The sequence below is a fragment of the Pseudophryne corroboree genome, chromosome 10 (assembly GCF_028390025.1).
Source record: "Pseudophryne corroboree isolate aPseCor3 chromosome 10, aPseCor3.hap2, whole genome shotgun sequence".
NCBI classification, from domain to species: Eukaryota; Metazoa; Chordata; class Amphibia; order Anura; family Myobatrachidae; genus Pseudophryne; species Pseudophryne corroboree.
Window position 1 is genome coordinate 125750589 of NC_086453.1, and position 15040 is coordinate 125765628.

The 15040-nt window shown below is 43.5% G+C and overlaps 1 protein-coding gene across 1 annotated transcript; it reads right to left on the minus strand.

The window, feature by feature from the left end:
• Window positions 1–12285: 12285 nt before the first annotated feature.
• Window positions 12286–14194, minus strand: LOC134965085 (uncharacterized). The gene is made up of 3 exons (XM_063941642.1): window positions 14047–14194; window positions 13759–13971; window positions 12286–13143 (listed from the first exon to the last, which is right to left on the minus strand). The coding sequence occupies exon 3, from the start codon at window positions 13130–13132 to the stop codon at window positions 12464–12466; it is 669 nt and encodes a 222-aa protein (XP_063797712.1). The 5' UTR covers window positions 13133–13143; window positions 13759–13971; window positions 14047–14194; the 3' UTR covers window positions 12286–12463.
• Window positions 14195–15040: the final 846 nt, after the last annotated feature.

Sequence of the window (15040 nt, forward strand, 5' to 3'; positions counted from 1 at the left end):
TTGTTTTTCTATCTTCTTGATACTAGTAGCTTACTTTAGGAGTCTGCAGTGCTGACAGTGTCCAGCAGGTCCGTCATTATATAATGTATACCTATCCGGCTGCAGTAGTGATATATATATATATTTTATATCATTATCATCCAGTCTATATTAGCAGCAGACGCAGTACGGTAGTCCACGGCTGTAGCTACCTCTGTGTCGGCAGTCGCTCGTCCATCCATAATTGTATACCACCTACCTGTTGTGTTTTTTTTTTCTATCTTCTTGATACTAGTAGCTTACTTTAGGAGTCTGCAGTGCTGACAGTGTCCAGCAGGTCCGTCATTATATAATATATACCTGACCGGCTGCAGTAGTGATATATATATATTTTTATATCATTATCATCCAGTCTATATTAGCAGCAGACGCAGTACGGTAGTCCACGGCTGTAGCTACCTCTGTGTCGGCAGTCGCTCGTCCATCCATAATTGTATACCACCTACCTGTGGTGTTTTGTTTTTTTTCTATCTTCTTGATACTAGTAGCTTACTTTAGGAGTCTGCAGTGCTGACAGTGTCCAGCAGGTCCGTCATTATATAATATATACCTGTCCGGCTGCAGTAGTGATATATATATATTTTTTATATCATTATCATCCAGTCTATATTAGCAGCAGACGCAGTACGGTAGTCCACGGCTGTAGCTACCTCTGTGTCGGCAGTCGCTCGTCCATCCATAATTGTATACCACCTACCTGTTGTGTTTTTTTTTTTCTATCTTCTTGATACTAGTAGCTTACTTTAGGAGTCTGCAGTGCTGACAGTGTCTAGCAGGTCCGTCATTATATAATATATACCTGTCCGGCTGCAGTAGTGATATATATATATTTTTTATATCATTATCATCCAGTCTATATTAGCAGCAGACGCAGTACGGTAGTCCATGGCTGTAGCTACCTCTGTGTCGGCAGTCGCTCGTCCATCCATAATTGTATACCACCTACCTGTTGTGTTTTTTTTTTCTATCTTCTTGATACTAGTAGCTTACTTTAGAAGTCTGCAGTGCTGACAGTGTCCAGCAGGTCGGTCATTATATAATATATACCTGTCCGGCTGCAGTAGTGATATATATATATTTTTTATATCATTATCATCCAGTCTATATTAGCAGCAGACGCAGTACGGTAGTCCACGGCTGTAGCTACCTCTGTGTCGGCAGTCGCTCGTCCATCCATAATTGTATACCACCTACCTGTTGTGTTTTTTTTTTCTATCTTCTTGATACTAGTAGCTTACTTTAGGAGTCTGCAGTGCTGACAGTGTCCAGCAGGTCCGTCATTATATAATATATACCTGTCCGGCTGCAGTAGTGATATATATATATTTTTTATATAATTATCATCCAGTCTATATTAGCAGCAGACGCAGTACGGTAGTCCACGGCTGTAGCTACCTCTGTGTCGGCAGTCGCTCGTCCATCCATAATTGTATACCACCTACCTGTGGTGTTTTTTTTTTTCTATCTTCTTGATACTAGTAGCTTACTTTAGGAGTCTGCAGTGCTGACAGTGTCCAGCAGGTCCGTCATTATATAATATATACCTGTCCGGCTGCAGTAGTGATATATATATATTTTTTATATCATTATCATCCAGTCTATATTAGCAGCAGACGCAGTGCGGTAGTCCACGGCTGTAGCTACCTCTGTGTCGGCAGTCGCTCGTCCATCCATAATTGTATACCACCTACCTGTTGTGTTTTTTTTTTCTATCTTCTTGATACTAGTAGCTTACTTTAGGAGTCTGCAGTGCTGACAGTGTCCAGCAGGTCCGTCATTATATAATATATACCTGTCCGGCTGCAGTAGTGATATATATATATTTTTTATATCATTATCATCCAGTCTATATTAGCAGCAGACGCAGTACGGTAGTCCACGGCTGTAGCTACCTCTGTGTCGGCAGTCGCTCGTCCATCCATAATTGTATACCACCTACCTGTGGTGTTTTTTTTTTTCTATCTTCTTGATACTAGTAGCTTACTTTAGGAGTCTGCAGTGCTGACAGTGTCCAGCAGGTCAGTCATTATATAATATATACCTGTCTGGCTGCAGTAGTGATATATATATATATTTTATATCATTATCATCCAGTCTATATTAGCAGCAGACGCAGTACGGTAGTCCACGGCTGTAGCTACCTCTGTGTCGGCAGTCGCTCGTCCATCCATAATTGTATACCACCTACCTGTTGTGTTTTTTTTCTTTCTATCTTCTTGATACTAGTAGCTTACTTTAGGAGTCTGCAGTGCTGACAGTGTCCAGTAGGTCCGTCATTATATAATATATACCTGTCCGGCTGCAGTAGTGATATATATATATTTTTTATATCATTATCATCCAGTCTATATTAGCAGCAGACGCAGTACGGTAGTCCACGGCTGTAGCTACCTCTGTGTCGGCAGTCGCTCGTCCATCCATAATTGTATACCACCTACCTGTTGTGTTTTTTTTTCTATCTTCTTGATACTAGTAGCTTACTTTAGGAGTCTGCAGTGCTGACAGTGTCCAGCAGGTCCGTCATTATATAATATATACCTGTCCGGCTGCAGTAGTGATATATATATATATTTTTTATATCATTATCATCCAGTCTATATTAGCAGCAGACGCAGTACGGTAGTCCACGGCTGTAGCTACCTCTGTGTCCGCAGTCGCTCATCCATCCATAATTGTATACCACCTACATGTGGTGTTTTTTTTTTTTTTCTATCTTCTTGATACTAGTAGCTTACTTTAGGAGTCTTCAGTGCTGACAGTGTCCAGCAGGTCCGTCATTATATAATATATACCTGTCCGGCTGCAGTAGTGATATATATATTTTTTATATCATTATCATCCAGTCTATATTAGCAGCAGATGCAGTACGGTAGTCCACGGCTGTAGCTACCTCTGTGTCGGCAGTCGCTCGTCCATCCATAATTGTATACCACCTACCTGTTGTGTTTTTTTTTTTCTATCTTCTTGATACTAGTAGCTTACTTTAGGAGTCTGCAGTGCTGACAGTGTCCAGCAGGTCCGTCATTATATAATATATACCTGTCCGGCTGCAGTAGTGATATATATATATTTTTTATATCATTATCATCCAGTCTATATTAGCAGCAGACGCAGTACGGTAGTCCACGGCTGTAGCTACCTCTGTGTCGGCAGTCGCTCGTCCATCCATAAGTATACTAGTATCCATACATCTCCATTGTTTACCTGAGGTGCCTTTTAGTTGTGCCTATTAAAATATGGAGAACAAAAATGTTGAGGTTCCAAAAATAGGGAAAGATCAAGATCGACTTCCACCTCGTGCTGAAGCTGCTGCCACTAGTCATGGCCGAGACGATGAAATGCCATCAACGTCGTCTGCCAAGGCCGATGCCCAATGTCATAGTACAGAGCATGTAAAATCCAAAACACCAAATATCAGTAAAAAAAGGACTCAAAAATCTAAAATAAAATTATCGGAGGAGAAGCGTAAACTTGCCAATATGCCATTTACCACACGGAGTGGCAAGGAACGGCTGAGGCCCTGGCCTATGTTCATGGCTAGTGGTTCAGCTTCACATGAGGATGGAAGCACTCAGCCTCTCGCTAGAAAAATGAAAAGACTCAAGCTGGCAAAAGCACAGCAAAGAACTGTGCGTTCTTCGAAATCACAAATCCACAAGGAGAGTCCAATTGTGTTGTTTGCGATGCCTGACCTTCCCAACACTGGACGTGAAGAGCATGCACCTTCCACCATTTGCACGCCCCCTGCAAGTGCTGGAAGGAGCACCCGCAGTCCAGTTCCTGATAGTCAGATTGAAGATGTCAGTGTTGAAGTACACCAGGATGAGGAGGATATGGGTGTTGCTGGCGCTGGAGAGGAAATTGACCAGGAGGATTCTGATGGTGAGGTGGTTTGTTTAAGTCAGGCACCCGGGGAGACACCTGTTGTCCGTGGGAGGAATAGGGCCATTGACATGCCTGGTGAAAATACCAAAAAAATCAGCTCTTCGGTGTGGAAGTATTTCAACAGAAATGCGGACAACATTTGTCAAGCCGTGTGTTGCCTTTGTCAAGCTGTAATAAGTAGGGGTAAGGACGTTAACCACCTCGGAACATCCTCCCTTATACGTCACCTGCAGCGCATTCATCATAAGTCAGTGACAAGTTCAAAAACTTTGGGCGACAGCGGAAGCAGTCCACTGACCAGTAAATCCCTTCCTCTTGTAACCAAGCTCACGCAAACCACCCCACCAACTCCCTCAGTGTCAATTTCCTCCTTCCCCAGGAATGCCAATAGTCCTGCAGGCCATGTCACTGGCAATTCTGACGAGTCCTTTCCTGCCTGGGATTCCTCCGATGCATCCTTGCGTGTAACGCCTACTGCTGCTGGCGCTGCTGTTGTTGCTGCTGGGAGTCGATGGTCATCCCAGAGGGGAAGTCGTAAGACCACTTTTACTACTTCCACCAAGCAATTGACTGTCCAACAGTCCTTTGCGAGGAAGATGAAATATCACAGCAGTCATCCTGCTGCAAAGCGGATAACTGAGGCCTTGGCATCCTGGGCGGTGAGAAACGTGGTTCCGGTATCCATCATTACTGCAGAGCCAACTAGAGACTTGTTGGAGGTACTGTGTCCCCGGTACCAAATACCATCTAGGTTCCATTTCTCTAGGCAGGCGATACCGAAAATGTACACAGACCTCAGAAAAAGACTCACCAGTGTCCTAAAAAATCCAGTTGTACCCAATGTCCACTTAACCATGGACATGTGGACAAGTGGAGCAGGGCAGGCTCAGGACTATATGACTGTGACAGCCCACTGGGTAGATGTATGGACTCCCGCCGCAAGAACAGCAGCGGCGGCACCAGTAGCAGCATCTCGCAAACGCCAACTCGTTCCTAGGCAGGCTACGCTTTGTATCACCGCTTTCCAGAATACGCACACAGCTGAAAACCTCTTACGGCAACTGAGGAAGATCATCGCGGAATGGCTTACCCCAATTGGACTCTCCTGTGGATTTGTGGCATCGGACAACGCCAGCAATATTGTGTGTGCATTAAATCTGGGCAAATTCCAGCACGTCCCATGTTTTGCACATACCTTGAATTTGGTGGTGCAGAATTATTTAAAAAACGACAGGGGCGTGCAAGAGATGCTGTGGTGGCCAGAAGAATTGCGGGACACTTTCGGCATACAGGCACCACGTACAGAAGACTGGAGCACCACCAAAAACGCCTGAACCTGCCCTGCCATCATCTGAAGCAAGAAGTGGTAAGGAGGTGGAATTCAACCCTCTATATGCTTCAGAGGTTGGAGGAGCAGCAAAAGGCCACTCAAGCCTATACAACTGAGCATGATATAGGAGGTGGAATGCACCTGTCTCAAGCGCAGTGGAGAATGATTTCAACGTTGTGCAAGGTTCTGCAACCTTTTGAACTTGCCACACGTGAAGTCAGTTCAGACACTGCCAGCCTGAGTCAGGTCATTCCCCTCATCAGGCTTTTGCAGAAGAAGCTGGAGACATTGAAGGAGGAGCTAACACAGAGCGATTCCGCTAGGCATGTGGGACTTGTGGATGGAGCCCTTAATTCGCTTAACAAGGATTCACGGGTGGTCAATCTGTTGAAATCAGAGCACTACATTTTGGCCACCGTGCTCGATCCTAGATTTAAAACCTACCTTGGATCTCTCTTTCCGGCAGACACAAGTCTGCTGGGGTTCAAAGAACTGCTGGTGACAAAATTGTCAAGTCAAGCGGAACGCGACCTGTCAACATCTCCCCCTTCACATTCTCCCGCAACTGGGGGTGCGAGGAAAAGGCTCAGAATTCCGAGCCCACCCGCTGGCGGTGATGCAGGGCAGTCTGGAGCGACTGCTGATGCTGACATCTGGTCCGGACTGAAGGACCTGACAACGATTACGGACATGTCGTCTACTGTCACTGCATATGATTCTCTCCCCATTGAAAGAATGGTGGAGGATTATATGAGTGACCGCATCCAAGTAGGCACGTCAGACAGTCCGTACTTATACTGGCAGGAAAAAGAGGCAATTTGGAGGCCCTTGCACAAACTGGCTTTATTCTACCTAAGTTGCCCTCCCACAAGTGTGTACTCCGAAAGAGTGATTAGTGCTGCCGCTCACCTTGTCAGCAATCGGCGTACGAGGTTACATCCAGAAAATGTGGAGAAGATGATGTTCATTAAAATGAATTATAATCAATTCCTCCGTGGAGACATTCACCAGCAGCAATTGCCTCCACAAAGTACACAGGGAGCTGAGATGGTGGATTCCAGTGGGGACGAATTGATAATCTGTGAGGAGGGGGATGTACACGGTGATATATCGGAGGATGATGATGAGGTGGACATCTTGCCTCTGTAGAGCCAGTTTGTGCAAGGAGAGATTAATTGCTTCTTTTTTGGTGGGGGTCCAAACCAACCCGTCATTTCAGTCACAGTCGTGTGGCAGACCCTGTCACTGAAATGATGGGTTGGTTAAAGTGTGCATGTCCTGTTTATACAACATAAGGGTGGGTGGGAGGGCCCAAGGACAATTCCATCTTGCACCTCTTTTTTCTTTCATTTTTCTTTGCGTCATGTGCTGTTTGGGGAGTAGTTATTGGAAGGGCCATCCTGCGTGACACTGCAGTGCCACTCCTAGATGGGCCAGGTGTTTGTGTCGGCCACTAGGGTCGCTTATCTTAGTCACACAGCTACCTCATTGCGCATCTTTTTTTTCTTCTTTGCGTCATGTGCTGTTTGGGGAGTAGTTTTTTGAAGGGCCATCCTGCGTGACACTGCAGTGCCACTCCTAGATGGGCCAGGTGTTTGTGTCGGCCACTAGGGTCGCTTAGCTTAGTCACACAGCTACCTCATTGCGCCTCTTTTTTTCTTTGCGTCATGTGCTGTTTGGGGGGTGTTTTTTGGAAGGGCCATCCTGCGTGACACTGCAGTGCCACTCCTAGATGGGCCAGGTGTTTGTGTCGGCCACTAGGGTCGCTTAGCTTACTCACACAGCTACCTCATTGCGCCTCTTTTTTTTCTTCTTTGCGTCATGTGCTGTTTGGGGAGTAGTTTTTGGAAGGGCCATCCTGCGTGACACTGCAGTGCCACTCCTACATGGGCTAGGTGTTTGTGTCGGCCACTTGGGTCGCTTATCTTAGTCACACAGCTACCTCATTGCGCCTCTTTTTTTCTTTGCGTCATGTGCTGTTTGGGGGGTGTTTTTTGGAAGGGCCATCCTGCGTGACACTGCAGTGCCACTCCTACATGGGCTAGGTGTTTGTGTCGGCCACTTGGGTCGCTTATCTTAGTCACACAGCTACCTCATTGCGCCTCTTTTTTTCTTTGCGTCATGTGCTGTTTGGGGGGTGTTTTTTGGAAGGGCCATCCTGCGTGACACTGCAGTGCCACTCCTAGATGGGCCAGGTGTTTGTGTCGGCCACTAGGGTCGCTTATCTTAGTCACACAGCTACCTCATTGCGCATCTTTTTTTTCTTCTTTGCGTCATGTGCTGTTTGGGGAGTAGTTTTTTGAAGGGCCATCCTGCGTGACACTGCAGTGACACTCCTAGATGGGCCAGGTGTTTGCGTCGGCCACTAGGGTCGCTTAGCTTAGTCACACAGCTACCTCACTGCGCCTCTTTTTTTCTTTGCGTCATGTGCTGTTTGGGGGGTGTTTTTTGGAAGGGCCATCCTGCGTGACACTGCAGTGCCACTCCTAGATGGGCCAGGTGTTTGTGTCGGCATCTAGGGTCGCTTAGCTTACTCACACAGCTACCTCATTGCGCCTCTTTTTTTTCTTCTTTGTGTCATGTGCTGTTTGGGGAGTAGTTTTTTGAAGGGCCATCCTGCGTGACACTGCAGTGCCACTCCTAGATGGGCCAGGTGTTTGTGTCGGCCACTTGGGTCGCTGAGCTTAGTCATCCAGCAACCTCGGTGCAAATTTTAGGACTAAAAATAATATTGTGAGGTGTGAGGTGTTCAGAATAGACTGAAAATGAGTGGAAATTATGGTTATTGAGGTTAATAATACTTTGGGATCAAAATGACCCCCAAATTCTATGATTTAAGCTGTTTTTTAGGGTTTTTTGAAAAAAACACCCGAATCCGAAACACACCCGAATCCGACAAAAAAAATTCGGTGAGGTTTTGCCAAAACGCGTTCGAACCCAAAACACGGCCGCGGAACCGAACCCAAAACCAAAACACAAAACCCGAAAAATTTCCGGTGCTCATCACTATCCAAAATACACATACACTTGATAGACTCAGACGGCTGCTCACCAGTTGTGGGTGGGCAGCCCCAACAATAAATCAAATGTGAGATATAGAAAGAAATGGGAGCGCTGAATGAGTCTAAAGAATAAATTTGTTTATTACTAAAAATAGTAAAAGCAGTGTTACATTAAACACATAAATTATAGTAAAAGTACGAATGTACATACGTATGATGATCCATTAATAGATGGATATAAAATAATAATAAAAGATCACATAAATGTAGTTAAATATGACTGCAATAAACCACCTGAAGAAACATGAGATGAGTCTTAATAATCTTTGTTGAAAACACAAGGATATTTGATAGTTTTTCAACCGTGCGTCCTTGTATGAACAGGTAATAGACGAGGGAGACTTATAAGAGGTACCTCTGGTGTGTCACTGTTACAAATGTAGTCTCACCTCTCTTTTGGTTCATGCAAGCGGCATCAAATGTTAGGAGCGGCTATGTCGAGCCAAATGAACGGTGTCCCAAAGATGAAATAGCGGACACCGGCGCTGTGCTGCTGCCTTACTTTTGAATGAAAACGGTATGTAGATCCAGTTCCTCCTATGTGTATTGTCCGATGGCACAGAACTTGTTCGTTCTGAATGCTGTACTGAGCCGGGTGTGCGGCGGCTCGATGCAACCAAGGTACAGGGTGTCACGCCACTGGAGAAATGTCCGTATATTGCGGCTGAGCTCTCATCGGTCCACAAGGCTGGAGGCTGTCAGGGGATTATCGTAGTCAGACTGGATCCTTCACTGGGGTGCCTTAACGCGTTTCTCGGCCTGTAGCACTGGCCGTTTCATCAGAAGGGAAATGAATGAGCAAGTGAAAGCTTTGCAGGGTATAAATACCATGTTGATTAAAAGATCATCATCTGCTGTGCTGATTAATTGATTCTTAAACGTGGGTCTCTGCTGAAGTGTATTCAGCCAATATAGTGTGTCATCACAATACATATAAAAAGGTAAATGAACACTTAGTATTAAACATAATATACATATGTTAAATATCACAATATACATGTTCTTATTGGTTTAATAGATTATGTAGATATTATTTATTAAAAAGTATATCATTATTTTATTATAAATAATGGTAAACATTTTCAATGGGCTCCAATTAAAGAAAAAAGAAAGAAAAAAAGACAGAACATAAAGCTATGAAAGGATCAGAGATTCCTTATAATCTTTCAAGGATGATTCGTTTTGTACATATTGAAGAGATGCTAATAGCAGTAATCTTATTGCTATTAGAAATAAAAATATAAGCATGTTTTTATATATAAGATTAATTGCCATTAGTGTCTGAGGACAAATTAAAATTATATCTCATGAGCTTATTCGAATAATGTATAATCACTCACATAACTTATAAGGGAAACTACTACATTGCAAGGATAAATTTAGCATTTTGAAACATAATTATATATCTATTCGTTAATCAGACAGAGAGAGACATAATACAATCTAACAATAATAAAGAAGCTAATATTAGAAAATTATTTTGATTATGAAGTGATAAATATATCTTGAATTGGCTTCTTTAAAGAGACACTTCTCAAAAGGGAGGTAAAGGTACATAGAAGAAGTTTGTGTCGTGTGCCAGTGTGTCACTCAAGACCTCCAACGAAATAAACTGGAGGCAATCGGATGAGACAGTGGCACACAGCACAAGAAAGAGTAGATAATCATTTTCAAATTAAAAATTGTTGAGTGTATCTACATAGCACTTCTTCAAAAAACACTCTTCACAGAGAACAGAAAAAGAAAGCAAATGAAGACAAAAATCTGTGCTGTGTGTCAGTGTATATCCCAAGGTCTTCGGGTAATTAAGTGAGTCAGTGGCACACAGCATAAGTTGAAAAATTGTGAAAAATAGATATACCTAAATATTATTAAGCACCCAGACTTCCTAAGTGGACCAATGAAAATTCAAGCTTGTTTTACTCAACAGCTAAACATTATTTAGTTCCACTGTGTCATTGAGACCTTCAGGGCATAAAGTATTTAATTTAAAAATCCAAAAAGCCTCTCGTTTACGTAGGAGATTATATCGATCTCCTCCTCTTTTTGTGAAATGTATTTTCTCAATTGCCATAACAGACACATTTTCGATTGATCCCTGTGTGCATTTATATATGTGTTGAGACAGACTATGGGGTAAATTTACTAAGCTCCCGATTTTGACTGAGATGGCGTTTTTTCATCAAAGTGTCATCTCGGTAATTTACTAAACTGAAATCACGGCAGTGATGTGGTCATTCGTAATATTTTGGAAGTTCAAGTTAAAAATCACGAATGAATACACCATCGGTCAAATTACGCCTGTTTAGATATGAATCTCGGTCATTTACTAACCATTCGTAATTGTAATTGCTGCCGTGAAAATGCATTTGCGGCCGCGAAAAATTACACATCGTAAAAAATTCCTAAAAAAAAACGCGCCAGCATTTGAAAAGCGTGTTTACATGTGTACTCAATTATCCATTACTCACACCTGAATGTTTGGCCCTATAAAAGTGTTCCAGGCACATTTTGAATTTCTCTCACTCTGAAATGGCGGCTGTGGTGTGTGCCAATGAATTTATGTTTGCTGTGGGATACCTTAGACTGCTCCATGAGGCTTCCAGGAATCAGGCCCAGGTAAGTGAACATGGTCAACAGGTTGTCCAGGTGCCGCGGAGGCTGCGCCAGCCTCGTTTTTTTAGAGGGCGTTTAAACTTAAACGCATTGTCCGATGATAGGGTCATACAGATGTTCCGCCTAAATAGAACCAACATTTTCCACCTGTATGACCTTGTCAAACTGGGCCTAGACCCTGAGACAGCACACTCTCGCTCTGTCTCAGGCCTACACAAACTCCTGGCTGTGTTACACTTTATGGCTACTGGGAGCTTCCAGGCTGTGGCAGGCGACGTCATTGGTATCTCACAGCCCACCTTTTCAAGATATTTGAATCAGGTGAGTCTAAAAATACATATGCGGTTATGTGTAAGTGTTGCTTCTGTAAGTACAAACAACACAGTATTGTATAGAATACCTAACATGACACTCACCTTAGCTTCTTTAATGTCCACTCAGGTTTTGGATGTGTTGGATCCACACATTAATGCCTCAATCTGCTTCCCTACCGAGGAGTCGGAGTGGCGTGCTGTCAGGGTAGCTTTCTATGAGCTTGCTGGCATGCCCAATGTGCTGGGGGCCATAGATTGCACACACGTTCAGCTGAGATCACCTAGGGGCCGGCAATACATATATACAAATAGACATCTGGCACAATCAACTAATGTCCAGGTGGTCTGTGATGCAAACTTTAAAATTATGAGTGTTGTTGCAGGTTACCCTGGTGGCTGCCATGACTCCTTCATCCTCAGTCAGTCATCGCTCTTCGATAAATTTGAGGCCGGACAAATGCCTGATGGCTGGCTGTTGGGTATGTTAAAAATGTTTTGTGTGTATGTCTTTTAACCACAAACTCTAGTTTTGAGTAGGGGAAAGAATAATCTAACACATGTACTAATGTTGACTATATCTGTTTTTCAGGTGATGGGGGTTACGGCTGCTACTCTTGGCTCCTTACTCCATTGTCCCAACCTGATTCTCCTGCTGAACACAGTTACAATCATGCACATAAGGCTACGCGGAATGTGATAGAAAGATGTTTTGGTGTGCTGAAGTCACGGTTTCGGTGTCTGGATAAATCTGCAGGCCTTTTGTTGTATAGTCCCTCAAAGGTGACTAGAATTGTGTTCTGCTCCTGTTTTCTCCATAATCTGTGTTTAAGTCAACATCTGGCACATGATGAGGGAGAAAGCAGTCAGCAAGCAGAGGAGTTAGAACCATCTGGTGACAGTGTGAGTACATATGTAGGGAGGCAGGTACGGCAAGAAGTGATCCTGCGGTATTTTTCAGGTAAGTTTTTGTAGGATGTAATTATCCTTGACTAAACACTTTGCAATACTTTCTATTGTGTGTTTTGTTACTTACTGTTTGTTGTTTATAGTGGTGTGTACATTGTACTTAGTTTATGTTATAAATACCTTTTCAGTCATTACCCATGAAAAACATACATACATACATAGCAGCTTCAACAATGTTTGAGACGGACACAGGAAGTTGTGTGTTTGTCAAATCCAAATTTTTATTGTTTAAATAACATTTGTCAAAATTGTTATTTTTTTCGCTTGTGTGTGCTGGGTGCTGTGCTTTGTGCTGGCTCACTGGCACGTGCTCTGGAGGAATGCCGAACAGGGGAGGTTACTGGCGTTTGGATAGGGGTCGTGGTCCCAGAGCTGGAGGTCACTTGTTGAGCTGCCATCAATGTTATGTTGTTGCTCAAATTATTAATGCTAGCATTCAGTTGTGTGTTGGTTGCAGTGTGGCTGGCTACAATCCTGGATAACGACTCATTCACAACCTGGTTGTGCTGAATGAGTTGAACGAGTGCCTGCTGATGGCGCTGTTGCTCATCAATGATGCGCGTTAAATGAGCCAGCATTTGGTTGTTGTCAGCCCTTATTTGCTCCATCGATGTTGCGATTCGGCCTACTTGTACAATCAGTCTGCCCGAGTTGCGACTAATGCGCGGTAGATGATGGGGCAGACTGGCAAGGTGTTGGGTATGTGCGGTCAGGCTGGCATTGCTTTGGGCCTGTTGGCTTGTCCAACTGGCCCAAAAGTCATCTGGTATTTGTGTTTGGGGTGGAGCTTGTGCCAGTTGTGGACTCATGGAGGCTTGGGGGATATCCTGCAGCTGTATTGGCTGGCTCGGGTCAACAGGTGTAAGTTGCAGTGTGATGGTTGCCTGTTGGTCTTGTCCCTGCTGGTCCACGTCGGCCATCAAGCTGGGCTCTGTATGGGGTGGCCAACATGCAATGTTTATTTTTCTATTAATTTATTTGCTAGTTCTACACATTACTACATTCATAATACTCCATTTTACAAGTTTTTTGACTTGTTTTTGTAAACTTATAATGTGTTTTTTCGCCAAAAACATATATACCATCACAGGCGTGCACATAGACAGACTAGAGTAATCCTCACCTAACTACCTCCCCTCCACAGCATTACAGTGTTATGTCACCTCCCCTGGCCACGATATAGACTGCTTACCTGGATAGTCCAGAGGAGCGGAGCAAGTAAGCAGTCTACATACCGGACAGGGGAGATGTGTGAACACTATAATGTTGTGGAGGATTTTTTTTTTTTTAATTTTGGTTTTTATATTTATTTTAATGTGCACGTGTGTGGCCTAAATTTGTACAAATGTATGTTCTTTTTTAATAATGATGTTGGCGATATCAACCACTAAGACCTTGAAAAATTAAACATTTTCACCTTTAGCAATTGAAGACGTAACATCACATTGCTTGTTATGTCAAACATGTAATCTCAACTCCAACTCACAACATAGTAACTGTACTGTGTAGATTATTTGCTATGTGTTTAGTTTCTGTTTTGACTCACCAGATAACTGAGGTGATCGGGGCTCATCACTCTGTGGACTCGCCAATAGTGCCAGTGGTGGCTGGGGTGACACTGCAGAAATGCGCAGCCTGGGTGGGGAAGATGGAGCCGCAGATTCCGTGCCAAGACGCCGTGTCTTACTTGGCCTCCTGGGTAAGTGGCCCGAGCCCTGTGATGGGCGCCTTACAGGAGGTCGGCTTACAGAAGCAGAACCTATGAGAATATATAAACATTAATATTTTATACTTCTATGTGTTTGCAGAATATGTGACTACAGTGAAGTCTTACCTGCAATCCCAGCATCATCCTGAGTTGTCTGAGGCCTGTCTGGCCGGCTGGTCTGTCGGACTGTTGAAAAAGTGGAGCAAACATTATTACCATGCTTTGTGTAAAAATTACAACTGCAAAGCCTTAGTGTACTGTAACCATCTATTAGGTATTCGAAAATAAACTAATTTCTGCTTAAGATCTTCGTGCTTCCTTAATTTGTGGTGTATATCAAAATGTACATGGTGTTGCACAAAAGAAATCTGTTACATTTGAGAATTATGCGTCAGATATTGCATAGATTGACTACTTGCAAATGTTACCAAAATGTAATTTTGAATTAATAGAACCTTTTTTAGGAAGTAAATAAATCAAATATTTAAAAAAACAATTAGATACAACACCGATGTCCAAGCAATATCGCAAAATTATTATGGCAAATACACATACCAGCAGGCATTGCACCTGTTTTAGCGCAAAATTTTAAAAAAAATACAGCCAAGGCAAGATGGAAAATGCCATTTCTAAACACAAACACACCTTAAGGGTGCATAGGCCTGCAATATCTGACCAACAATTTTTGCATCCTTTACCCTTAAAAAATGATTTAAAAAACATTTAGAGGACATTTAAATAAAAATATAACAAATCAAACTCACCATAATGCGTGGATCGGTCCGAATCCCGGACATGAGTAGCAGACACCACTTCTGCAGGAATCAATGCCCGCACAGGCTCCTCCCACTCCCGATAGGTTGCCCGGAAAGGGGGGCCACCTCCGGTTTTTCGGGCTGATTTTGCCTCTTTAGCCATCTTGGCCTTGACACGCCGCTTTATGTCATAGAACCTCTTGCGACACGTGTCCTCAGTCCGCCTCCCCACACCCTCACTATTGACGGCAACTATTACTTGCCCCCACAGGACAGACTTCCTGCGGGAGGACACCTTGCCAGCATCCTGACCAAACAATTGGCGATGGTGCTTCATCAGCTCACGCACCAACGCCATGTTTTCA

Bases quoted from the DNA above. Each gene is read 5' to 3' on its own strand.
- LOC134965085 (XM_063941642.1), bottom strand. From the start codon at position 13,132: ATGGCCGACGTGGACCAGCAGGGACAAGACCAACAGGCAACCATCACA.